Here is a 26201-nt window from a genome sequence, read left to right on the forward strand (position 1 = left end):
TGATGAGTGTGTATGATGTGTGTATGATGTGTGTGTATCACGGGTGTGTATGATGTGTGTATGATGAGTGTGTGTGATGAGTGTGTATGATGTGTGTATGATGAGTGTGTATGATGTGTGTATGATGTGTGTGTATCACGGGTGTGTATGATGTGTGTATGATGAGTGTGTGTGATGAGTGTGTATGATGTGTGTATCACAGGTGTGTATGATGTGTGTATGATGAGTGTGTATGATGTGTATGATGAGTGTGTATGATGTGTGTATGATGTATGTGTATCACGGGTGTGTATGATGTGTGTATGATGAGTGTGTGTGATGAGTGTGTATGATGTGTGTATCACAGGTGTGTATGATGTGTGTATCACAGGTGTGTATGATGAGTGTGTGTGATGAGTGTGTATGATGTGTGTATCACAGGTGTGTATGATGTGTGTATCACGGGTGTGTATGATGTGTGTATGATGAGTGTGTATGATGTGTGTATCACGGGTGTGTATGATGTGTGTATGATGAGTGTGTATGATGTGTGTATCACAGGTGTGTATGATGTGTGTATCACAGGTGTGTATGATGTGTGTATGATGAGTGTGTATGATGTGTGTATCACAGGTGTGTATGATGTGTGTATCACGGGTGTGTATGATGTGTGTATGATGAGTGTGTATGATGTGTGTATCACAGGTGTGTATGATGTGTGTATGATGTGTGTATGATGAGTGTGTATGATGTGTGTATCACAGGTGTGTATGATGTGTGTATGATGAGTGTGTATGATGTGTGTATCACAGGTGTGTATGATGTGTGTATGATGAGTGTGTATGATGTGTGTATCACAGGTGTGTATGATGTGTGTATGATGAGTGTGTATGATGTGTGTATCACAGGTGTGTATGATGTGTGTATGATGAGTGTGTATGATGTGTGTATCACAGGTGTGTATGATGTGTGTATGATGAGTGTGTATGATGTGTGTATCACAGGTGTGTATGATGTGTGTATGATGTGTGTATGATGTATGTGTGGATTCAGGCAGCGACTGGAAGACCGCGAGCAAACACAATAAGTCCAGGGTCCCTGTATTGTATTTTTTTAATAACATGTTTCAATATTGCAACAGCCTCTGCTTTTCTAACAGGTAAAAATCATGAAATATTCCAAACCAAAAAGAAAAGAAAAAAAGACTTGATTATTTCAAACAACTTTTCTTCGCTACTCGCCTAATTCAAACAAGAAGTCATTTTAACACAGTGAGAGGATCTCATTCAACACATTATTATTCAAACAAATTATAAAAATAGATTGCATTTTCAAATACATATTTACAGTATCAAACAGAGATCAGAATGATACACTCAATGCAAAGGGGAGTCGAGTCTTGTTCGGTAAAGGGTGATTAAACTACAGTACAGCATGTCTTTGTCCTTTAGATTTTGAAGCGATTATTAATTCTGTAACGCCACCATCAGATATGATATGGCTGTAATAATGATGAATATGCATGTCTAAAACAGGGAAAATTATGCTTCTATTATTTAATATTACCAAAACTTGGCTTCATTTGTTTATATCCTGAAAATCGAGAACAACCCAATACAGTATGAGAAAGAAAATCCAGTCATTTGTTTTGTACTATATGTATTTGTCATGATGTTTGTAAAACTCTTTATTAATGTGATTTGCATCAACGTGTTTCAATGATCAAATTGCGAATGTTCTGAATTAGGGTTTCACTCAATACTGCTTAAACACATCCAAGTCCAACCAAGTCTTGTTCACACGCTCACATCACACAGTAAATCTAAACTCACTAACACTAGAACATTCAGAACATTCCTGTTAAACAACAACCACTTCCTTTGTAGAAAACAGCAACATCAAGTACTAAACACGTCTGAGAGAATCAGACAACTGCCGTCGCAGAGGGAAAATAAAGTCTGTAAGTGTGTGTTTACATCCCCATCACTCGCTCACTCGCTCACTCACTCACACTCTCACTCACTCACTCACTCGCTCACTCGCTCACTCACTCGCTCACTCGCTCACTCACTTACTCGCTCACTCACTCGCTCACTCACTCGCTCACAATCGCTTGCTCACTCACTCACTCACAATCGCTTGCTCACTCACTCACTCACTCACACACACACACTCTCATTCACTCACTCGCTCACTCTCACAATCACTCGCTCATTCACTCACTCACTCACAGTCGCTTGCTCACTCACTCACTCGCTCACTCTCACAATCACTCGCTCATTCACTCACTCACTCACTCACAGTCGCTTGCTCACTCACTCACTCGCTCACTCTCACAATCACTCGCTCATTCACTCACTCACTCACAGTCGCTTGCTCACTCACTCACTCGCTCACTCTCACAATCACTCGCTCACTCACTCACTCACTCACTCACTCGCTCGCTCACTCGCTCACTCACTCACTCGCTCATTCACTCACTCACTCACTCACTCACTCACTCACTCACTCACTCACTCACTCTCACAATCACTCGCTCGCTCACTCACTCACTCACTCACTCACTCACTCACTCACTCACTCACTCACTCACTCACTCACTCACTCACTCACTCGTTTGCTCAATAAATCACTCACTCACTCTCAAAGTTCAGGAAAAAATAAATGACACAAACAGCAATCCAAGAGCATTTTGATGAAATGACAGCTGAATGTCCAGATTCAGTGCTGTGTTTTCCATTTTCAAACATAATATTTTTGCATTCAAAAACTGAGCTCCAATAAGCTTCAGTAAACAGATAAATAATTCATCATCTAATAAATATGATACAAGTTTCTGTAAGTCATGGATGCTGCAGTGCAAACATTGTCTCTATAGTAGACAGAAGGAGAAAACTTAACGAGTACAGATGTCCGACAATAATAATTTTAACTCAGAAATTTCCTTCAGAAATATGGAAGCCCATTAGTGCCATATAAGAAAAAGAAATCATGCATGTCATAATTTCATCTTTTTATGTCAATTTAGTCATAATTTCAACTTTTCATCTCAGAATTATGACTTGTATGTGGTATGTCATCATTTTGACTGTAATAATTGTAAAAAAATATATTTAAAAATGAAATTATGACAGTCACAATTGACTTTTTGTCATAATGTCATGTTTTCATGTCAGTATCAACTTAGTGTGTCAATTTAGTCAATTTAACCTTTTATCTTATATTTATAACTATAACTTTTTTTGTCAATTATCATCTCATAATGAAAAGTTGAAATTGAAAAAAGTCGAAACTGACATAAAAGTCATAATTATTACAGAAAAATTGCAATTATGACATACTAGGTCATAATTATGATACTGAAAATATAAAATAAAATAAACAATCTAAATTATGACTGTCAATTTACTTTTTTTGTCATAATTAGGACTATATCATATTTTTGACTTTTCATCTCAGAATGACTTAGTACATCATAATTTCAACATATAATGTCATAGTTAAGATTTACAAGAGCATGATTTGTTTTCTTATGCGGCGGAACTGGGCTTCTATACAGAAATGAGAATAAAGTGTGGAGAAAGAAAGCCAAAAGAAAAAAAGTATGGGAAAGACAGAAAAAGGGATTTACATGTTTTTTAAGATTTCTTACACCAGAACTCAACTTATTTCCTGAAGACACGGCGAGATCTTCTCCCGTTCGGAGCAGCGAGCGCTCTCGGTTCTGTCCACGTTATAGGAGGATCAGTGGCTTGAAGCACGAGTTCTTTTGCTTGGATAAAGAAAAAGGCCCTTTTGAGAGTCAGACGAGCTTCTCCAGGACAGAGACGAGGCTCTCGGTCACCGTTAAGGAACAGCACAGGTTATTCTAGAGGAATCTTCTCGCTCGTGACATCGTCCCCTCAGTAGCGATGCAGTGTTCACCCCACGAGAAGATAAAGGAAGGAGGAAAGGAAGATTAGGAAAAGAAGTGAGGTTATGATCTCCTCCTGTCTGCTGAAGGGCTTCTGGGTAATCGTGAGAACATCTGTCTGTCTGTCAGACCTGAACCCCTCGTCCGTGCATCTGGATCACCTGAGCTCTCAGAGTCTGTATGGCAGACAGGATCAGTTTCTGGTGCTCCAGAGAGGTGATGCCCAGACTCAACACATCCCTGCAGAAACAACAGAACCCGTCACACACACACAAACACGCTCACTCGCTCGCTCACTCACTCAAAGACTCACTCACTCACTCACTCACTCACTCACTCACTCACTCACTCACTCACTCACTCACACAATCACTCACACAATCACTCACTCACAGACTCACACAATCACTCACTCACATAATCACTCACTCACTCACACACACATACACACACACACAGGTCACTCACTGAACGGTCATGCGAGCCACGGACTCCAGGTAACAGTATCCAGCCGCAGTGAAGTTGTCTTTATAGCGGCCCATGTCTACAGCCTCCAGCCACTCGCCGACTGAACTGAAGGAGGGGAAGGAGGGAAGCGTTCGCTCCGCTAGCGATACGGACGAGCCCAACGTCCTGCAGAAAGAGAGAGAGAGAGAGAGAGAGAGAGAGAGAGAAGCTCTTTGAAGGACGTGTTTCAGTGACAAAGCAAACGAAAAACATCCGTAAAACGACCTCAAGAAAAAACTGCTGATATGCTGAGAGGAGGTGCAGGAGACGGGAGAACAGTATGATCCGGTGAGGAACGGGAAGAGGAGGTGCAGGAGACAGGAGAACAGTATGATCTGGTGAGGAATGGGAAGAGGAGGTGCAGGAGACAGGAGAACAGTATGATCTGGTGAGGAATGGGAAGAGGGTGTGCAGGAGACGGGAGAACCGTTTGATCTGGTGAGGAATGGGAAGAGGAGGTGCAGGAGACAGGAGAACAGTATGATCTGGTGAGGAACGGGAAGAGGAGGTGCAGGAGACAGGAGAACAGTATGATCTAGTAAGGAATGGGAAGAAGAGGAGGAGCAGGAGTCCGGAGAACCGTATGATCTGGTGAGGAATGGGAAGAGGAGGTGCGGGAGACGGGAGAACCGTCTGATCCGGTGAGGAATGGGAAGAGGGTGTGCAGGAGACGGAAGATCCGTATGATCTGGTGAGGAATGGGAAGAGGAGGTGCAGGAGACGGGAGAACCGTATGATCCGGTGAGGAATGGGAAGAAGAGGAGGTGTAGGAGACGGGAGAACAGTATGATCTGATGAGAAATGGGAAGAGGAGGTGCAGGAGAACCGTATGATCCGGTGAGGAATGGGAAGAAGAGGAGGAGCAGGAGACAGGAGAACAGTATGATCTGATGAGAAATGGGAAGAGGAGGTGCAGGAGAACCGTATGATCCGGTGAGGAATGGGAAGAAGAGGAGGTGCAGGAGACGGGAGAACAGTATGATCTGGTGAGAAATGGGAAGTGGAGGTGCAGGTTACAGGAGAACAGTATGATCTGGTGAGGAATGGGAAGAGGAGGTGCAGGAGACGGGAGAAGAGTATGATCTGGTGAGGAATGGGAAGAGGAGGTGCAGGAGACAGGAGAACCATCTGATCCGGTGAGGAATGGGAAGAGGAGGAGCAGAAGATAGGAGAACAGTATGATCTGGTGAGGAATGGGAAGAGGGTGTGCAGGAGACGGGAGAACAGTATGATCCAGTGAGGAATGGGAAGAGGGTGTGCAGGAGACGGGAGAACAGTATGATCTGGTGAGGAATGGGAAGAGGAGGTGCAGGAGACGGGAGAACAGTATGATCTGGTGAGGAATGGGAAGAGGAGGTGCAGGAGACGGGAGAACCGTCTGATCCGGTGAGGAATGGGAAGAGGAGGGGCAGAAGATAGGAGAACAGTATGATCTTGTGAGGAATGGGAAGAAGGGGAGGTGCAGGAGACGGGAGAACAGTATGATCTGGTGAGAAATGGGAAGTGGAGGTGCAGGTTACAGGAGAACAGTATGATTTGGTGAGGAATGGGAAGAGGGTGTGCAGGAGACGGGAGAACAGTATGATCTGGTGAGGAATGGGAAGAGGAGGTGCAGGAGACGGGAGAACCGTCTGATCCGGTGAGGAATGGGAAGAGGAGGTGCAGAAGATAGGAGAAAAGTATGATCTGGTGAGGAATGGGAAGAGGAGGTGCAGGAGACGGGAGAACAGTATGATCTGGTGAGGAATGGGAAGAGGGTGTGCAGGAGACGGGAGAACAGTATGATCTGGTGAGGAATGGGAAGAGGAGGTGCAGAAGATAGGAGAACAGTATGATCTGGTGAGGAATGGGAAGAGGAGGTGCAGAAGATAGGAGAACAGTATGATCTGGTGAGGAATGGGAAGAGGAGGTGCAGGACACGGGAGAACAGTATGATCAATACTGTTCTGGAAGGAGTGTAGTCTCATCATGTACTCACTGACGGACGCGTGAGAGGACGCTGGCGTGTATGTCGCCGCTTCTCATGCTCACAAACAAAAAATCGCTAAACTACAGCTATTCTGCGATTATTCTTCTGTTATTTCAAGCTCCTGCTACAACGGACAGGCTATTTTATCAATCTTGGCTACTTTCTGATGATTCTAAAACTGCTAACAGCAACTGCTAACAGCAGTAATTCATCTCGGTCAATGGCAGTAATTTTTACCTCTGGTAATGGCTTGATTACCTTTGGTGTTCTCTGTTGAAGTTCGGATGTGTTACTTTCTGGTGGATGGTTTTGTGGCTTGTAAGTTGAGCTAACGCTAGCGGCAAGCTAGTGGTCTCCTGGCCATCATGGCTTTCCTCAGATATTGCGTTATGGAACTCAAGAATCTCAACTCTCACATCGTACCGAGTACTGCCAGCCTTGAGGTGATTAAATCTCTCCATCTTTTACGCCGCCCTCGCTATGTGCACAGGGCTGCGCGACATAAGTTTGTTTACATGGAGACATCACAAGCTATTCCTGTTCTTCGGTCTCTCACTACTCAGCGACGACGTCATCAGAACGAGCCGCGCCTACACTTCTTCAACCTACGGCCCATAGAACGGGCTGTTGATGACGTCATCTCTCATTCTAATGCTTCTGTTCTGATGTCTGTCTCATTTATGCTACTGAACACTCGCTCACTGAATAACAAAGCACCACTCATTCATGACATTATAATTGACAAGAAACTTGATTTTCTTTGTCTAACTGAGACCTGGCAGAATCAAATGGATTTTCTTGCACTTAACCAAGCTACCCCCCAAGGCTATAGATACATTCAAAGGCCTCGTAGTTCTGGACGTGGTGGGGGACTGGCTGTCATACATCATGCTGATTTCAAGATACAAGAAATTCCAGAACATGCCAATTCATTTGAGTGCATTCATTTTGCTCTATCTGGGTCTCTGCAGCTACAAGTGGTTCTTATCTATCGCCCACCTAAAGCATCCACTAGCTTCCTGCCTGAGCTCTCTGATCTTCTTGCTCTGATCTGCCCAACCTCTCCAGCAACCATCTTACTTGGAGACTTTAACATTCATGTTGACTCCAAAAATGCCTATGCTACAGACTTTTTGTCATTATTGGACTGCTTTAATTTTACACAAAATGTAATTGGCCCCACACATACTAAAGGTCATACACTGGACTTGGTATGTTCCTCTGGTATAACCCCAACCCATCTACAAACTATGGACCTGGCTGTTTCTGATCATTATGCAGTCATGTTCTCTGTTACTGTTCACAGCATCTGGTGAGGAATGGGAAGAAGAGGAGGTGCAGGAGACGGGAGAACAGTATGATCTGGTGAGAAATGGGAAGTGGAGGTGCAGGTTACAGGAGAACAGTATGATCTGGTGAGGAATGGGAAGAGGGTGTGCAGGAGACGGGAGAACAGTATGATCTGGTGAGGAATGGGAAGAGGAGGTGCAGGAGACGGGATAACCATATGATCTGGTGAGGAATGGGAAGAGGGTGAGCAGGAGACAGGAGAACAGTATGATCTGGTGAGGAACGGGAAGAGGAGGTGCAGGAGATGGGAAAACAGTATGATCTGGTGAGGAATGGGAAGAGGAGGTGCAGGAGTCGGACAGTACCTGCGTCCCAGGCTGGAGGAGCCGATGCTGTCGGGGCTCCTGATGCTCTTGCTGAGAGCGCTGTGGATCTGAGTGAAGCTCGGCCTCTCCGTTCTCTCCTTCTGCCAGCAGTCCAGCATGAGCTGATGAAGAGACCCGGGACAGTTCACCGGTGCAGGCAGCCGGAACCCATCCTCGATCGCTTTTATTACCTGTGATCAACACACAAACACAACTGAATATTCAGCATTGGGAGACATGGAATGCACACAGATTCACTGTCAATAACACTAGAACATTCAGAACATTCCTGTTAAACAACAACCACTTCCTTTGTAGAAAATAACAACATCAAGAACTAAACACGTCTGAGAGAATCAGACAACTGCCGTCGCAGAGGGAAAATAAAGTCTGTAAGTGTGTTCACATCCCCATCTCACTCACACTCATTTTCAATCCCAGATTTTCAGTGCAACTTTTAGACCCACTGTATGCATGTTATAAATTATTTGTACATGGATAAACAACATTTTTATTAAATATTCCGGCGAGCTTCCTCTGTGTTCTCAAAGCATTCGCCATTGATAGTGACATTTCTGAGTGAAATCAGCGAATTAAATGATTGTTTTACTGCAGAATGTGTCCTTGCCTCCGTTCCTCTATGAGCCTCTCTTTATTACAAATCCTGAATACCATAAAAGCACTGCTTAAAGTCACTTACAATGACAACACAAACATTCTCTAAACCAAATGAATAAAACGAAAGGTTCTTGCTTTGAATGCATTAATGCCTTTGGCTTTCCCAGCAATCATCCATTCAGCCATAAACATGCAGAGAGCCTCAAGAGTTTCACTCTTCTCTTTTCTGTTTAAAACCTTTACGTTGTGAGGCTCATTAATTCATAATGACTTCATAGTTCTAAATGTGTTTTGTCTCACAGGAGAGAAACAGCATTGGCCATCTGGTCATATTATATTATTGTATACACTTATGTTATTCATGCGTTTCATTTTTATGATGCTGTTTCTTAAAATTTTTTGAGGCTTTATTACTGGGGTGTGATGTATTTCAGGGGTTTATTTCCGACACTATGAGGATATTTTGCTGGAGCCGGGAAAAAGAGGCGAGTCAGGACACACGCCGAGCCACTTCTGAGTCTGATCGGTCACGGAGCTGAAGTGGACTTGTGCACGTGCACACACACACACACACACACACACACACACACACACACAACACACACACACACACACACACTTTATCTGAGGTCTTTAAAGGCCCTCCACTTTAGCTACTTTAAAATTTTCATACAAATGCATAACTCTTAACTTCACACATCAAAATCCCATCCGGCCAAAAGAGAGGCAGAGAGAGAGAGAGAGAGAGAGAGAGAGAGAGAATATACATCACAAACAAATGTAAAAGGATTTTAGAAAGATCTAAAGGAGGAGGAGGAAAAGCGAGAGAGAGAGAGAGAGAGAGAGAGAGAGAGAGAGAGAGAGAGAGGATTTGGAAAAGCAACACCAGAAGAAAAGTGATGCAGAACTGCACAGCTGGTGATTCATCAGAAGAAATACAAAGGGCGAGACGCACGTCTTGGTTGCCCATGTCCCAGTACGGTCTCTCTCCGAAGGACATGACTTCCCACATGACGATCCCGAAGCTCCAAACGTCGGATGCGGAGCTGTAACGGTGATACTGAATGGCCTCCGGAGCCGTCCACAGCACCAGACTCTTCCCTGCGTGCTGGAATGAAAGGGAAAGAAATGTTGATCCGGAAACACATCCTCCCGCAAACACAGGAAAGCGATCTCCTGGAGTGAGTGTATTGTGTGTTGTGCCGTACTGAATCCTGACTTCTGCATTCATTTTAACATAACGGAAGCATGAAGCACTGAGGTGTTCTTAAAATACAAAGCATAAAAGTTTGATGAACTCTATGAGAGCTGTGCTTTGACTTTCTGAGGAATGTGCTGACTCCCGTCGGGAAGCGTTTGAGAGTGCAGTGTTGCATTATGGTAAAACACTCACTAGTGTGCTGTAGACCGCCTCGATCTTGTCATCCTGAAGCGGTCTGAAGCCCGACACTTTGCAATCCAGGCTGCTGTTCACCAGGACTTTATGAGCCGCCAGTCGGCGATGGATAAAACCCATCTCTGTCAGATACTTCATCCCAGACGCCACTCCACTCAGCAGATCCACCAGCTGGAGGACCGTCAGCTGACCTTCATGTTTCTGAGAGGAGGAGAGAGGGGAACGGCAGACAGGTTGTCCGAGAGGAAAAGAAAGGACAAAGAAAAAGGGAAAAGTCAAGTCAAGTCCCCTTTATTTATGTAGCTCTTTTTACAATCAATATTGTTTCAAAGCAGCTTTACAGTGATAACAGGAAAATAACACAACAAAGTTTGTTATTTAATTAATTAATTCATTTAGTTCATTTATATATACAGCCGCTCTGGAGAAAACAGTGATGTCATCGTCCAGCTCAGTTCAGTTCTCATATAATAGAGTCAATGCAGGAGATCAATAATATGGATGAATATTAAATTAAATGTAAAGTAAAGGTAAGGAAAGAATAGGGCATTGAAGAAGAAAAGAAAAGGAAAAGCAAAGGAGAGAGAAAGAGTAAATAATACAAGTAATGAAAAAAAAGGACATTTGAGAGGAAATGAAAGGGCAAGAGGAAAGAAAAAGAATGGTAAATTCGGAGAGGGAAGAAAAGGAAAAAATAAAGATAAGGAAAAGAATTGGACATTGGAAAGGAAATGAAAGGGAAAAGAAAGGAAACCGGGAAATGGAAAGGATTGTTTTTCCTTTCCATTTCCCGTTTTCCCTTTCATTTCCTTTTGAAACAGTTCAGAATTGAAGCCCTCAAATATTTATGAGATCTTATAAGAAATAAATCATTTCACGTCTTTTGAAGAATTTCACTTCGTCTGACAAGATAAAATGCTTCACTTGAGTCTCTGTTTTCTTTTTATCATTAAATCACATCTGCACGTTTTATAATGTATCTTACATATTTTACAAGTACCATTTACTGTACTATTGCAGCATTTTGCATCTGAAGGCTGAGAACATTACAATCAGCAGAACAAATGGACACAGAAACACATTCCCGTACCCGCAGGAAAGCGTCGAGGGCTCCGTTGACCGCGCTCTCCACCACGATCATCATAGTGTTGCCTGCAGCAAACACACACACACACACACACACACATATGAAGACCTTCCCATTGTGTGTTTGTTCAATGCATCAGCGGAGAGAGAGAGAGGACAGGATGGGGTCGAGTGGAAAAAACACTTTCATTAAAGTCTAAGTGTTATGTAAGAGATAAAATACAGTCAGACAGAAATTGTGGACAAATAGATAAATATTTAGAATGATGGAACAATAGATGTTTAGAACCTTAAAGAAATAGAACAAGAAACAATAGAATGATAGTCAGACAGACAGACAGATAGATAGACAGACAGATAGATAGATAGATCACAATGATCCAATCAGAATGAAGTATTCTGTCGTGTATTCCCAGTGAGTGATAGAGAGCAGCGCAGAGAAAGATGAGGGAAGTACGCTTCATTAGGGAGGCAGGCAACAGTAAATCCCCAGGTGTTAGAGCAAAAGATAGAGAGAGAAAGAGAGAGAGAGAGATCCCTCAATCATGTACACCGACACCAACAATCTGGAGAATTCAACACCGGCCCAATGAACAGGAGGCTTCGCTATCAGTCTGTTCAATCTGCTGTCTCCTGCTCCATCACTCCTCTGATCAGGGCTCTGAGCTCTGGGTCCGACAGTCGAGCCGTGGAGATCTGGGCTCTGAGCTCTGGGTCCGACGCCCGAGCCGTGGAGATCTGTGTTCTGAGCTCCGAGTCCGACAGCCGAGCCATGGAGATCTGGGCTCTGAGCTCCGGGTCCGACGCCCGAGCCGTGGAGATCTGGGCTCTGAGCTCCGGGTCCGACAGCCGAGCCGTGGAGATCTGGGCTCTGAGCTCCGGGTCCGACAGCCGAGCCGTGGAGATCTGAGCTCTGGGTCCGACAGCCGAGCCGTGGAGATCTGGGCTCTGAGCTCCGGGTCCGACAGCCGAGCCGTGGAGATCTGGGCTCTGAGCTCCGGGTCTGACAGCCGAGCCGTGGAGATCTGGGCTCCGGGTCCGACGCCCGAGCCGTGGAGATCTGGGCTCTGAGCTCCGGGTCCGACGCCCGAGCCGTGGAGATCTGCAGCTGATGGAGAGGAGTGTGGCTTTCCGGAGGTGAACGGCAGGGAAAACTGAGATTTGCAGGTGGAGGTGGAGAAGATTAGAGTCATTAAGGGCCTGCTGTGATTAGGACACCAATTATTCCAGTGTGAACATCTGCTGTTGCGCTCACTGCACACACACACACACACACTCTGCAGAAGTCTGGGTCCTGAAGCCACTTCTCTAACACACACACTCTCAACTGCGTCTCTTCACTTCAATCATGTTCTGCATCTGGAATCAATGTGACTCATTCCTTCAGAACAAACACACAGAGTCCCAGACTAATATCAGTTCTTTAATTCAGCGAATCTGCTCGAGGTCTTCACTCTCTCCAAACACCTTCATCATCCCTCATCCCCTTCAGCAAGAACACACTCGGCACATCCATCTATCAGCTTTATCTCCAGGAGCATCTCATCGATCAGTCTAAAGATGGAACTGTTCGAGTGGGATTCTGCTCGTCCTGATGACATCTCCTTCTCGTCATCGTCTCTGATCTTCACCTCTGACGCTCATCCATCCTACAACTATCGACCCTCTCCTCCCTTTCTGTTCTGGCACTTTTGTGGACCAGCCCATTTATTCAGGGATCCACTTCCCAATAAACCATCCAATCAATGGCTTATCATTCTCTTTTCCATTACTGCAGTGGGACAAGTGGCTCATCCCTCCTTTATTCCTTTTCAATGGAAGGACATCCCATCTATTCCACCCCCTGAATCTCTTTCAGGTGAAGCCATCAAATGCCTAATTCCCCTCGTTCTTTGTCTTTCCCTATCCAGCGAGGAACATCCCGATCACTCTTTCCATACATCTCTCTTTTATTCACAGTCTCTCTGTCTCTACCATAGACTGTAAAAAAGATGGACGCCCCTTCACTCTCTTCCATTGGTGAAAGTGAGGCCGCCAAAGTGCTAATACGGCACTGACATCTTGTGCTGATCTGGGACCTAATTCTGCACAGTAGTGAATGTGAAGTGAAGCCACGAAATCAAGGTTCCGCCCACACTCTCACACACACTCTCACACACACACACACACACACACACACACACACACACACACACACACACACACACACACACACACACACACACACACACACACGCCAACTCATTATGTCAGTGTGAAATAAACAGTTATGGACATGTAGAAAATAAAGCTGTAGCTCCAATCTCCTCCCGAAAATCCCAGACACAAGACAGTTAATGCCTCAGCGACTTCGTTTAGAGAAACTGTCAATCATGATGTCACATTCCCGTTTATATAGCATCAAATAACTAACTAAGACCAAACTTATTTTAAAAAATGAACACTTAAACTTACATCAGTGTGATAAAACTACCTAAAATGACAGAAAACATCTTTGGAAAAATTGTATTTGAGGTGTAATTTGATTGTTTAGTTTCCAATGCATCCCATTAGACTACATGGAGAGGGCGGGGCTTATGAGGTATATTGGGACCAGCCACCGGGGGGCGATCGAGACTCTGGGTTTATGAGCTATACTGGGACCAGCCACCGGGGGGCGATTGAGACTCTGGGTTTATGAGCTATACTGGGACCAGCCACCGGGGGGCAATCGAGACTCTGGGTTTATGAGCTTTACTGGGACCAGCCACCGGGGGGCGATCGAGACTCTGGGTTTATGAGCTATACTGGGACCAGCCACCGGGGGGCGATCGAGACTCTGGGTTTATGAGCTATACTGGGACCAGCCACCGGGGGGCGATTGAGACTCTGGGTTTATGAGCTATACTGGGACCAGCCACCGGGGGGCAATCGAGACTCTGGGTTTATGAGCTATACTGGGACCAGCCACCGGGGGGCGATCGAGACTCTGGGTTTATGAGCTATACTGGGACCAGCCACCGGGGGGCGATTGAGACTCTGGGATTATGAGCTATACTGGGACCAGCCACCGGGGGGCGATCGAGACGCTGGGTTTATGAGCTATACTGGGACCAGCCACCGGGGGGCGATCGAGACTCTGGGATTATGAGCTATACTGGGACCAGCCACCGGGGGGCGATCGAGACGCTGGGTTTATGAGCTATACTGGGACCAGCCACCGGGGGGCGATCGAGACTCTGGGTTTATGAGCTATACTGGGACCAGCCACTGGGGGGCAATCGAGAAGCTTTGGCTTCACTTTTCAGCACTTGTGCAGCACGCTCGGTCTCAACTGACCTCTGGTAATGACTCCCTCCAGACGCACGATGTTAGCGTGATCGAACTGTCCCAGAATTCCCGCCTCGCAGAGGAAGGAGCGCCTCTGTTTCTCCGAGCATCCGGAGCGGAGCGTCTTTATGGCCACGGGAAGCTCGCGTTTGCTGGGAAGCTTCAGGCAGCCGCGACACACCTCGCCGAAGTCTCCTGCGTGGACAAGAGGTCAAAGGTCACTCGTTGTTTAAAGGAAGGGTGTAACAATGACACCTTAAAATAAAGAGTAACCCCAATTTACTTCTACTTAATGTACTTACTATAGGGTTAGGGTAGGATTAGGGTTTGGTTGAGGGTTAGTTGCATGTAATTATGCATAATTGACTGTTATTACTATGGTAAAATATGTAAGGACACTGTAAAATAAAGTGTTACCAAAATTGGTATAGAAACAATTTTCATTCAGAAATTGCAAGTAAATTTTACAAAGAGTTACAAGGAAAAAGCAAATGAATTAAATGTGAAATTTTGAAGTAAATAGTATTTTCATATTCCAATAATCTTTTTTATTTACAATTTCGAAAATCATTTGTTACAGTGTATATTAATTACTGTATAGATAGATGTATTTACCTACAAAAAAGGATTTTATTTATTTATTTTCAACAAGTTACATGAGAGCTGCATAAAATACAATACAATAAAACCCAAATAAAAATAGAAAAATGCAGCAGTTTAAAATGACACACGATGTTTTACATTTGTTATTTTCAATATATATGATGCCACTTGGAAATATTATAAGGAAACATGGAATTAGTTTCCATTGTTATGCTGATGACACTCAAATATATATTTCATCAAGGCCGGATGAAAACGCTAAATTTTCCAAATTGACAGAGTGTGTTAAAGATATAAAAGATTGGATGACGCGTAATTTTCTTTTATTAAATCCAGACAAGACAGAGGTAATACTTATCGGTTCAAAAAAACGCCCACAAAACCTTGCACAATACAACTTTAACATCATAGGATGTCCTGTTACTTTATCCTCTACAGTAAAAGACCTGGGTGTTATACTCGATTGCAACCTGTCTTTTGAAAATTTCATATGTTACAAAAACAGCCTTTTTCCACCTTAGAAACATTGCTAAGCTACGTAATATGCTATCAGTTTCTGATGCAGAAAAGTTAGTTCATGCATTCATGACCTCGAGACTGGATTACTGTAATGCTTTATTAGCTGGTTGTCCTGCATCCTCAATAAACAAGCTACAGTTAGTCCAAAATGCCGCCGCTAGAGTTCTTACGAGATCAAGAAAATATGATCATATAACACCGATTTTATCATCACTGCATTGGTTACCTATAAAGCTCCGTATTAATTACAAGGTATTGCTACTGACTTATAAAGCCCTAAACGGCTTAGCTCCAGTCTATTTAACGGATCTTCTATCGCCCTATAATCCATTGCGCTCTTTAAGATCACTAAATTCAAGGCTTTTGGTCATACCTAGGATATTCAGAACCACCAAAGGAGGGAGAGCATTTTCACATTTGGCTCCAAAACTCTGGAATAGTCTTCCTGATACTGTTCGTTGCTCAGACTCGCTCTCCCAGTTTAAAACTAGATTAAAGTCGCATCTCTTCAGCCAGGCATTCATATAATCCCACAGTTCAAACTACAATCCGGCCTCTAGCTCATAAATGCCAGAGGAGAACTGGCCCCCGACTGAGCCTGGGTTCTCCCAAGGTTTTTTTTTCTCCATTAGGTCACCTGATGGAGTTTTAGGACACCATTAGGTCACTTGATGGAGTTTTTCGGTTCCTTGCCACTGTTGCCTTTGGCTTGCTCAGTTGGGGATATTTTGGGGATATTTAATTTAATTTTATCAATCAATAAATTCCTCTTGAAATAAACTTTGTTGTATTATTTAAATTTAAAGTTTTAAAGTGACACGTGACGGCCAAGTATGGTAACCTATACTTGGAATTTGACCTCTGCATTTAACCCATCCAAGTTAAAGGAGAAGTTCACTTTTGAAAAAACTTTTGCTGATAATTTACTCACCCCCATGTCATCCAAGATGTCCATGTCTTTCTTTCTTCAGTCGAAAAGAAATTAAGGTTTTTGATGAAAACATTCCAGGATTTTTCCACATATTATGGATTCCATTGGGACCCAAACGGTTCAAGGTCCAAATGACAGTTTCATTGCCGCTTCAAAGGGCTTTAAACGATACCAGACGATGAATAAGGGTCTTATCTAGCGAAACGATCGGTCATTTCAAAAATAAAATAAAAAGTTGACGTTTTATAAGCACAAATGTTCGCCTTGCTCTGTTCTGTGATGCGCGTTCGTGACGTCACGTAATACGCAATTACGTTGAAAAGGTCAAGTTTGATGTGTTTACAAATGTGCGGAAGGAGGACCATATAAACATTTTCAAATGTATTTGTGTCAGTTTATCGTTTAAAATGCCCATTTCGTGTGCGCATCCTGAGTGTTTTAATATTAAAAAGCCAAAAAGAACATTTTCTTCAATTTTTCAAGCGTGACCTTTTCAACGTAATTGCGTATTACGTGACGTCACGAACGCGCATCACAGAACAGAGCAAGCCGAACATTTGTGCTTATAAAACGTCAACTTTTTATTTTATTTTTGAAATGACCGATCGTTTCGCTAGATAAGACCCTTATTCATCGTCTGGTATCGTTTAAAGCCCTTTGAAGCGGCAATGAAACTGTCATTTGGACCTTGAACCGTTTGGGTCCCAATGGAATCCATAATATGTGAAAAAATCCTGGAATGTTTTCATCAAAAACCTTAATTTCTTTTCGACTGAAGAAAGAAAGACATGGACATCTTGGATGACATGGGGGTGAGTAAATTATCAGCAAAAGTTTTTTTAAAAGTGAACTTCTCCTTTAATGCACACACATTAGGAGCAGAGTAGTGAGTAGTTAACACACACACACACACTGCAAACGTGGATACACACACCCAGAGCAGCGGGCAGCCTTTGTGTGGCGCCCGGGGAGCGATTAGGGGTTAGGTGCCTTGCTCATGGGCACCTCAGTCATTTCCCACCGGTTCTGGAATCGAACCAGCAACCTTCGGGTTACCAGTTCAACTCCCTAACCACTAGGCCATGACTGCTTTAATACTGTGAAGCTGCTTTGATACAATCTGTATTGTGAAAAGCGCTATACAAATAAACTTGACTTGACTTGACTTGACATTTACATATGATAAAAAGTCTAAAGGTTTTCTGGTACACCGTTTCTGTCTCTTGTTTTCCAGCACAAATATCTAAACATTCTTAAATCAAGATACATTTACAGGAGAAGCAAAATGCAAAACTTAAGCAAAACCTAAAACAAGAAGAAATATCTGTCAGAAAAATATCATTCAAAGAGAAAACTTTCTGATGATATTTTAAGATGATATTTTTTCTTGTTTTAAGCACAAACTCACTTCATTTTGACAACTTTTTCATTAAACGAGACTTAATATCTTCAGTCATGTTGCTTCTGGATTGAATGTATCTTGATTTAAGAATGTTTAGATATTTGTGCTGGAAAACAAGACACTGAGAAAAGAACATGATGTTTGGCAGTGTAAGATCTAATTAAACAAGCTTACTAAATAAAGAAGTGGTCCAAAAAACAGGTCAGTCTTAAACAATACGTCTAACGAAAAGAGGAATCTTGCAGAACACACACATTACGTCAGCAGAAATATTTTACAGCGAACAGGAGTGTTGTGTAGTTTAGCGAGTGTTTGGTGTGATCTACACCTGTGTGGACGATCCTCTCGATCTTGATGCTGGAGACGTCCAGCTCTTTGGCAAACGCATGAACAGCCTGGAGAAGATCTTCACACGTCTCCGGGTCAATGTAGGTCCTTCTGGTCGGGATTTTAACTGAAATGTAAGAAAAGTTCTAATTAGTGCTTCTTGCTAAATCAAGGATCACTATTATTGTTTAAGCGACTAAAAATTCTGTATTACGCAGCCAGACAAGTAATTTGGTGATATCACTTTGTAAAGAAAGACTACATGCCTACGCACATATATATTCAAACGCGCATATCTATAGACTAAACACGTGATACGCATGTGCACGATATCAGTGCTTTCACAGATTCATGTTTTTGAAGTTTAAACGGAGATGATAACGTTTTTCAATGGAATGTATTTCAAAGTTTGCGTTCTCGAGCACCAAACACTGTTGTTGTGCAAATGAACGTCCAGAACACATGCTGTGTGTGAATGTGCTGGTGCTTTAACTCATGCTGAACATCAAAAATATATATTTTTTTGTGTTTTTATATTTATGTACATTGCTGGTTCTTTGTGTGTATGCATGTAGAAACACAAGCAACAAAAATGTCCCCATGGGGATAATAAAGTAGTCAAGTCAAGTCATCACACAACACTCTGTCGGAGGGAACAGGCTTTGTTTGATTAACCAACATCTGGAGTTCAACATTAGTTAAACAGATTCACAACCGTCTACAACAGCATCATGGCTCTGAGTTTTAATGGACGAGCACTACTAAAATATATAATCTAGTTATATACAGTGTAGCATCTGGACCAATCAGACACACACAAATTATTAATTATATTTGATGAATAATCCAGCAAACTCACTCTCCAAACAAAAGCCTATGAAACTTCCCCCAAAACTAACATCCCAAATAGAGCGAACACACTGGCAGAACCCGGAGTCCTGTTACAGGACACACTGAGACGGATAAGAGTTTTACGACCCAAAAAGAAAATTCCAGAGAGTTGTTACTCACTTAATTCTTGCTGAGAATGAGAAATAAACCCTGTTAATCCTATATATTCTATATATAACCACTTGAGAAATGTATAAACATGTATCTAATTTTCCCATCTCATGATTTTCCTTCTATGTGGTTTGGCCTATGTATTCTTGTAAACTCTATTAGGTTAATATTTCAGACTTTGTTGTAGTGTTGTCACGGTACCAAAATTTCAGTATCGGTACCAATACCAGTGAAAATCCACGGTTCTCGGTACCAATTTCGGTACCAAAGGGCTAGAAATCAATAAATTATTTGCTGATACTTCCTCGTCATCATGGAGAGCGCAGTTCGCACCGTTTCAAAAATAGTCGATCTCCGAATGCGAATGAACTTACTCTGAATTTTAGTTTTGTTTTTATATGAGGATCCTTTTTCAAATACAAGGTCAATATTGATTTTCACTAATGACAAAACAACAAATTATCTGTGAATTTATATGGAACTAATCTTTAAAAGCTTTCCATCTTTACTCTACTCATGTAACGTTGCATTCAGAGATCGACAAGTTTCTCCTTTCCACAAGCGCTTGCTCTCCCGTGGCGTCTGTCGTTGCTATGCAACCATTAACATAGGCGTTCCTGGAAAACCGAGCTCGCCGCGTCGCTTCTATTATGAGTGTGCTTGCCGCGCACCGACATTTGGAATAACGAATCTGCACGTGCAAAAAACGCGCTATGTGAACGGCCACTTATGGCAACGTGACATTAGCCAAATCCAAAATATTTCCATATGTGTCTCTTTCCTCCTTTCTTATCAACAAGTGGATTTACAGCCACCACGGTCGCCATGTCTCAGCGCTTTAATAAAGAGGACGCGCAACTGCACGCGCTCAGTGCATGCGTGCATGCATGCACATCAAGGAACCGGGTTTGAACGGTTCCTCGGTACCACTGGTACTTAAGAAAACTTGGTACCGTGACGTTTACATTTTTGTAGTACCGACTTGGTACTGAAGTACGGGGTCTTTTGACAACACTACTTTGTTGCATGTTTAGTCTCTATAAACTCCAATCTTCATCCCCCATTTGTTAACTTACATTTTGCTAACTTTGTGACACATTAGTATTATAAGAATCTCGAAGATTCTTGTGTTAAACATCCAATCAAACTACATGTTCAAAGGCCTGCTTGAACAAAGGGTCATAAAGAAATTCCCTCTAAAGGAAAAATCTTCTCATTGGCTCACACACCTCCAGAGGGTGTGGCATCTTCACACTTTAAAAATCACAAGATCAGCTCTTTTACTCTCTTACTCTCTTCTGGAATCCTGATGTGAAGATGATGCTGAACTAGAAGTTTCTAAGGACCACCAAGCTTGTGCCAGGCTGTGGCCTTGTCTTTCCATTCACCAACGATCCTCTGACTCCCACTGGTTCTCTCTCATCAAGACCACATCAGCAAAGATCAACTGGAGCCTCAACAGATTGCATCAGGACAGTTTAATTCAAAAGGGGCGAGACATGCAAGTATCAAACTTAGTCTCATTATTTGATACATTAAGTATCCTTACCCCTTTTAAAGAAGGGCGTGTTAGAACTAAACTGATGGTTTGCTCAAGGCTGTTGATCTGCTGAATTTTAAACAATGCTATAACTTCTTGCTTTCCTGTATTCTGCTTCAGCTCTCTCTCTCTTGGTAAACTGTATGTATGTGTATGTTAGGGTAGTTTAAGTGTTTAGTCTAGTTAATAAAGTCTTGTTGCCTTTGCCTGTTGCCTTTGGCTTGCTCAGTTGGGGATATTTTGGGGATATTTAATTTAATTTTATCAATCAATAAATTCCTCTTGAAACAAACTTTGTTGTATTATTTTAATTTAATACTGTGAAGCTGCTTTGATGCAATCTGTATTGTGAAAAGCGCTATACAAATAAACTTGACTTGACTTGACTTGACTTGTTCATGTCACACGTAAAGTTGTCTGTGTCTCAAGCTCATATCTGGAGTCTCTAATCATAGATCTTGACTACTTGCTCTTAGTAGTACTGTAAAGTAATAAAGACATTTCCCATGCCCCGGAAATGTACATTTCTTAGAATTAATAAACAATTAACCCTGAGTGTTCACGGGACAAACAGGTTAATTTACAACATTAAGTTAATTATATTAACTGATCCAAATATTCATTATCAATTATAACCAGTTATTATTGATTATTAATATTTCATAGAGCTAACTCGCTACACAGTGTACACTAATATAGTGCACATAGTTCTCTGCATCTCTCTCCTTATCTAGTTGTCAAATAAACCTACTATTGTATTTTACGAATATATATTTGGCTCCTTTTTCCTCTTTTGCAAGTCAATTTGGATTAAAGCATCTGCTAAATGCATAGATGAAAATATAGTACAGTATAATTACTAGATAGATACATTTATTTATTTGCATTTATAAAAAAATGCAGTATTCTGCTCGTACAGGTCCAGCTCTGAATGTGCTGATAAACCCAGATCGACCCTGAGCGGAGAGGATCTCATAACAGCTTATTGATCTCGACCTCGCATACATACACACATACTTAAGAACACAATTACAGAGCAGATTACAGGAGCTTCACCCATCATGAGAGCGGATCAGGAACGAAAGCAGGAATGAGGCTTTTCTAGCTCAAGTATTCACGATATTACAGAGACTTAGAGTTCAGCTCAGATCTTTCCTTCTACTCTCTGTTCAGGTTTGTTTGTGTCGAAATAACACACACACTGAAGATACAGTGATACACACACTCTTGGAAATAAAGCTTCCTCAATGTTTCCATTAAGAGCCTTTAACATCCACAGAATCTTTCCATCGCACAATAAGTTCTTAATCCAGGAAACGATTCTTTAGCTTATTAAAATGTTCTTCACACTCAGAAAATCACTGAAAGGTTCTTTAGGGACCCAGAAAATGGTTCTTCTGTGGCATCGCTGTGAAAACCCTCTTTTGGAAGCTTTATTTTTAAGAATGTAATATTTGTTGACTTAAAATACAGTCAACTAAAAGCAGAAGTTTGCAATTAATTAAAACTATTAGGAAACTGTTAATATGCACTAAAATACTAATGAAAACTACATAGGAAATAACTTTGGTAACACTTTACTTTATATATCAAGCGTAGCGTTAGTTCTGGCAGGTCACGTTAGTCAAGCTCGCATCAGCTGACCCTCAGCTGATCCACATCTACCTATAGGAATACGACTATCACCATATACATATATAAGCTCCTTCAGTATTATCAGCAGCTATCGCGTTTCTCAGGAGCTAATTAAATGGCGAAATTCGGCAGGCAAACAACATCATCTCACAAGGAATCGTGCAATCGGGAATTTAGCAAGAGGAATTTCCCCACAAGGAATTTACCTCAGATTCATCTAAAACTTGAACACGAGATTTGCCGCATTGATCATAAGTTTCCTGATTTGGAAGTGACCTCAGTCTGCATTGCTGCTCGCATCGCTGCATTATTGACACAGGACTCGACGTGATTCATTCTCCATTCATGTCTGAAACTAAGTCTTCACAAAGCTAAGCTAAGTCCTTTTTAATGCTCATTGCTAAAATCTATCAGTGTTTTGGCAACATGCTTGTTGCTAATGCTATACGTGTGGCTTGAGCTAATCTCATGCTGAGTCCCAATTCGCATACTATCCGTCCTAAATAGTATGCGAAACTAGAATTAGTACGTCCCAAATCGTAGTATGTTGAAATGAGTATTCCAAAGATACCCGGATGGTCTACTATTTCCGGTTAGAATTCGAAGTGCAGATCAATGCACACTCTAATGGCTAATATTGCCCACAACCCATTGCGTGCGGGAGGGAGGAGCTTTGTGGTGATGGTGGTGATGTAAACCTGGCAGTCGGATGCTGCAGCGGAGATGCGCCCTCAGTTTTTAAGTGTAAGAATTCAAATGTTTAACCCTAATTAAAGTTATATTTTATTGTCTCGTAATATTAATGGGTTTGTGTTGTGCCAAAAAAGTACCGTATTTATCTTGTAGGGTCCGATGACGATACTGAGCGCCTCAGGCTACAAAACAATAAATAAAAAGGCTCTAGTGTCATGCAAGTGTCTTTTTTATGTATTTCTTTTGATGTTTCTGTCTGACTTATTTGTAGTAATACTGTGGCTGTACAAATGTTAACTTTATCAGTCCAACCAAAGAAACATGGTTACTACACTTTTACTATAGTAAAAGCATGGTTCATTTTCATCGGGGTATTTTTAAGTATTATACATAAGTATAAGATTAAGTATAAAATACATTAAACAATAGTTACACTATAAACTTTAAATATTTTAACTCAGAAAATAAGTAGCTTTCGTTATACACATTTGCACATGAACGTCAGAACCAGCCGCCTCACACACGACCTGCGTTTGGTTGATCTACGACGACGCCCTGCTTCACTCCTACATTTGGTAAAACACATTGTAAATGTATTGTGGAAAAAAAGATGGGAATAGTAAATAAAATTATATTGGATATATAAGAATGAATGAAATGTAAAATGTTTTGTTAACAGTCGCGGTGTGCGTAACTAGGCAACCACGTTCTCGTTTACGTTGAATGACGTCATCGAAGTATGTCCCAGAACGTGCATACTCTTTTGCTACACACTCAAAAGTATGTACTTTTTCATCACAAAAAAAGTACATACTTTTAGGTCGTAGTATAAGTAGGCGAATTGGGACTCAGCCTTAGTCGTTTTCATTAAATGCTCTTGCTAGGCTTATGCGATCATATTGGCTATGTGCGTTACTATGTGTTGTCATTGGCAACTGATCGCGTTGCACACGCTGTGCTTTAGCGCTATGCAGCACAGATTCAAGCAGCTGTTTTATTTGAATTAACAATTCATGGTTCAAACGGAAATATTCTGCTGTGGCACAGCTTTAAAAAAAGACAGTAAACAGTCACAATTCAGTTGAGTCACTTCGGACACGCTTGGTCTATCTAGTTCTTGGAAACACGTCGTTCTTAAAGCTACAGTGTATTGTATACCATGCTTTCATTTTAATGCATTGTTTTTTTTAAAGGCTTGCATCTTTATAGGCTGAAATTCAACATGGTGGTATATTTAAGCTGTGTATATGTAAAAAAAAAAAAAAAAAAAAAAAAAAAAAAATATTATTGAAACACTGCTTGTTCTAAGGCTATCTAGTGGCTATTAAAAACTGCTTGCTTTAAAAGATGTTAGTTGTTATTGAAAACATGGTTATTTTATTTTTAAAATTTTTTCAATTTTTCAGGTATCAGTAATATGCTGTCATTTCAGCAACATTGCTATCAGTACTGTATGGTGGTTGCTAGTGCAATGTTATCGAATATATGCTTGTTACTTCGGCTTGTGCATACTGTCCTCAGCAACATATTATAGTAATCAAGCGTTGTTTATGCTATCTAGTTGCATTGGAAAAATGCCTGTTCTTTATTCTATCTGATTATTGCAACATAATGTGTTAAAGTTACCACATGCTTGTGGCTAAAGCTATCTAGATATCGGTAACATACTTGTGCAAAATACACAGTACATTCACCGCAGAGGTCTGGTATTCAACACTAACAACATTGTAGCTTGATGGTCCTGTGAAGGAGTGTGGAATCATGGGAGTCGTCATCTTCACCTCCACAGCCGAAGGAATCCGTAGGACGGGAGCAGTAATCATGTTCATTAATGAGGAAGCACACTGTATTCATAGCTTAGCTGCGCAGTGCACACTGCATCTGACTCAGAGCTAGAGGGTGTATGCTTCTCCGACCGGACTACACTAGTTTTAATACTAGTCCTATGGTTATACAAACATGCTAGTTGTATTAGGGCCTTGAGTGCCCAGAAAGGCGCCAAATAAATAAAATGTATTATTATTATTATTATTATTAGTTTGTTGTCGCTAGTCAAAGCTATTGCTGTAGGGTGTAGGCTTCCCCTGCCAAACTACACTAGTTTAGCAATAGTTCTGTGATTTACACACTATGCTTGTTGTATTAGTTTGTTGTTGCTAGTCAGAGCTATTGCTGTAGGGTGTAGGCTTCCCCTGCCAAACTACACTAGTTTTAGCAATAGTTCCGCGAATATACAACATGCTTGTATTAGATTTTGCTGCCGCTAGGGGTGTAAGCTTCCCCCAATAGATCCCATACAATTGTTAAATTGGCTACAGCAACACGCTTGTTGCCACGTGTCCTTGCTTGCGCCAGCATGGTGTGATGCTTCCCCAATTAGATTGGATCTATAGTGCTCAACATATGATGCTAAAATCAGGATGTAACCATTCTATCAGCCTCAGTCGTGGTGGGGGTAGTGTGTAAAAAATATAATAACAAGTGTGTATATAATTTTTTATAATTTTTCACTTTTCTACAGAAGTAAACTACAACCAAGTATAACAAGGTTATGAATCATTGACAGGTGACAGTGTACGCAGTACACATCAACAAATAACTTGGAATTTATTCAAATCTACATATTTGTGAATAAATGTATCCAAGCATCAGCATCACGCTTGTTACATTAAACCATCCAGCTAATTCTAATTCAGTGTTGCTAATTCTGTGTGAACCAGAAGTTTCCACCAGGATTACTTCAGTATTGTGTACTTCAGTACTTATTTCCAATGAAAAAGATAATTGAAAATTAAATCTCCATCTCTCATCTCTAGCTCACAGGCGTCACTCAAAGAAACTGGAAATGGACTGCGGATATACAACAAGCAAGCAGCTGATTCATTTTGATATCTAATTTTCACTTCATTTCAGGTGGTATGTCATTCATTGCAATATGCATGTTTACTGCTGAACATTTCGGGTATTGACAACATGCTTGTTGCTATGGCTTATGCGGGTATTGGCAACATACTCGTTTAGGCCATCTAGGTAAGGGCAACATACTTGTTGCTTAAAGCTTTCTGGTATTGTTGGTAGCATGCTGTTGCTCAAGCTTTTCTGGTATTGGCAACATGC

General features: G+C 41.7%; 1 protein-coding gene across 2 annotated transcripts in view; it reads right to left on the minus strand.

Annotated features, from left to right (window-relative positions):
- Positions 1 to 2175: 2175 nt before the first annotated feature.
- LOC309510924 (ephrin type-A receptor 7-like) overlaps positions 2176 to 26201 on the minus strand; it is a 39697-nt gene continuing 15671 nt past the window's right edge. For both annotated transcript variants that reach the window (XM_082185922.1, XM_082185923.1), the window contains 8 exons: positions 18216 to 18341; positions 14442 to 14627; positions 11128 to 11189; positions 10035 to 10238; positions 9597 to 9749; positions 8024 to 8214; positions 4361 to 4525; positions 2176 to 4132 (listed from right to left, as the gene is read on the minus strand). In XM_082185922.1, the coding sequence (XP_082042048.1) occupies positions 4018 to 4132; positions 4361 to 4525; positions 8024 to 8214; positions 9597 to 9749; positions 10035 to 10238; positions 11128 to 11189; positions 14442 to 14627; positions 18216 to 18341 (1202 nt within the window). In that variant the 3' untranslated portion in view covers positions 2176 to 4017. The remainder of the gene's footprint in view (positions 4133 to 4360; positions 4526 to 8023; positions 8215 to 9596; positions 9750 to 10034; positions 10239 to 11127; positions 11190 to 14441; positions 14628 to 18215; positions 18342 to 26201) is intronic.

This window comes from Leuciscus leuciscus (assembly GCF_965113295.1).
Source record: "Leuciscus leuciscus genome assembly, chromosome: 12".
NCBI classification, from domain to species: domain Eukaryota; kingdom Metazoa; phylum Chordata; class Actinopteri; order Cypriniformes; family Leuciscidae; genus Leuciscus; species Leuciscus leuciscus.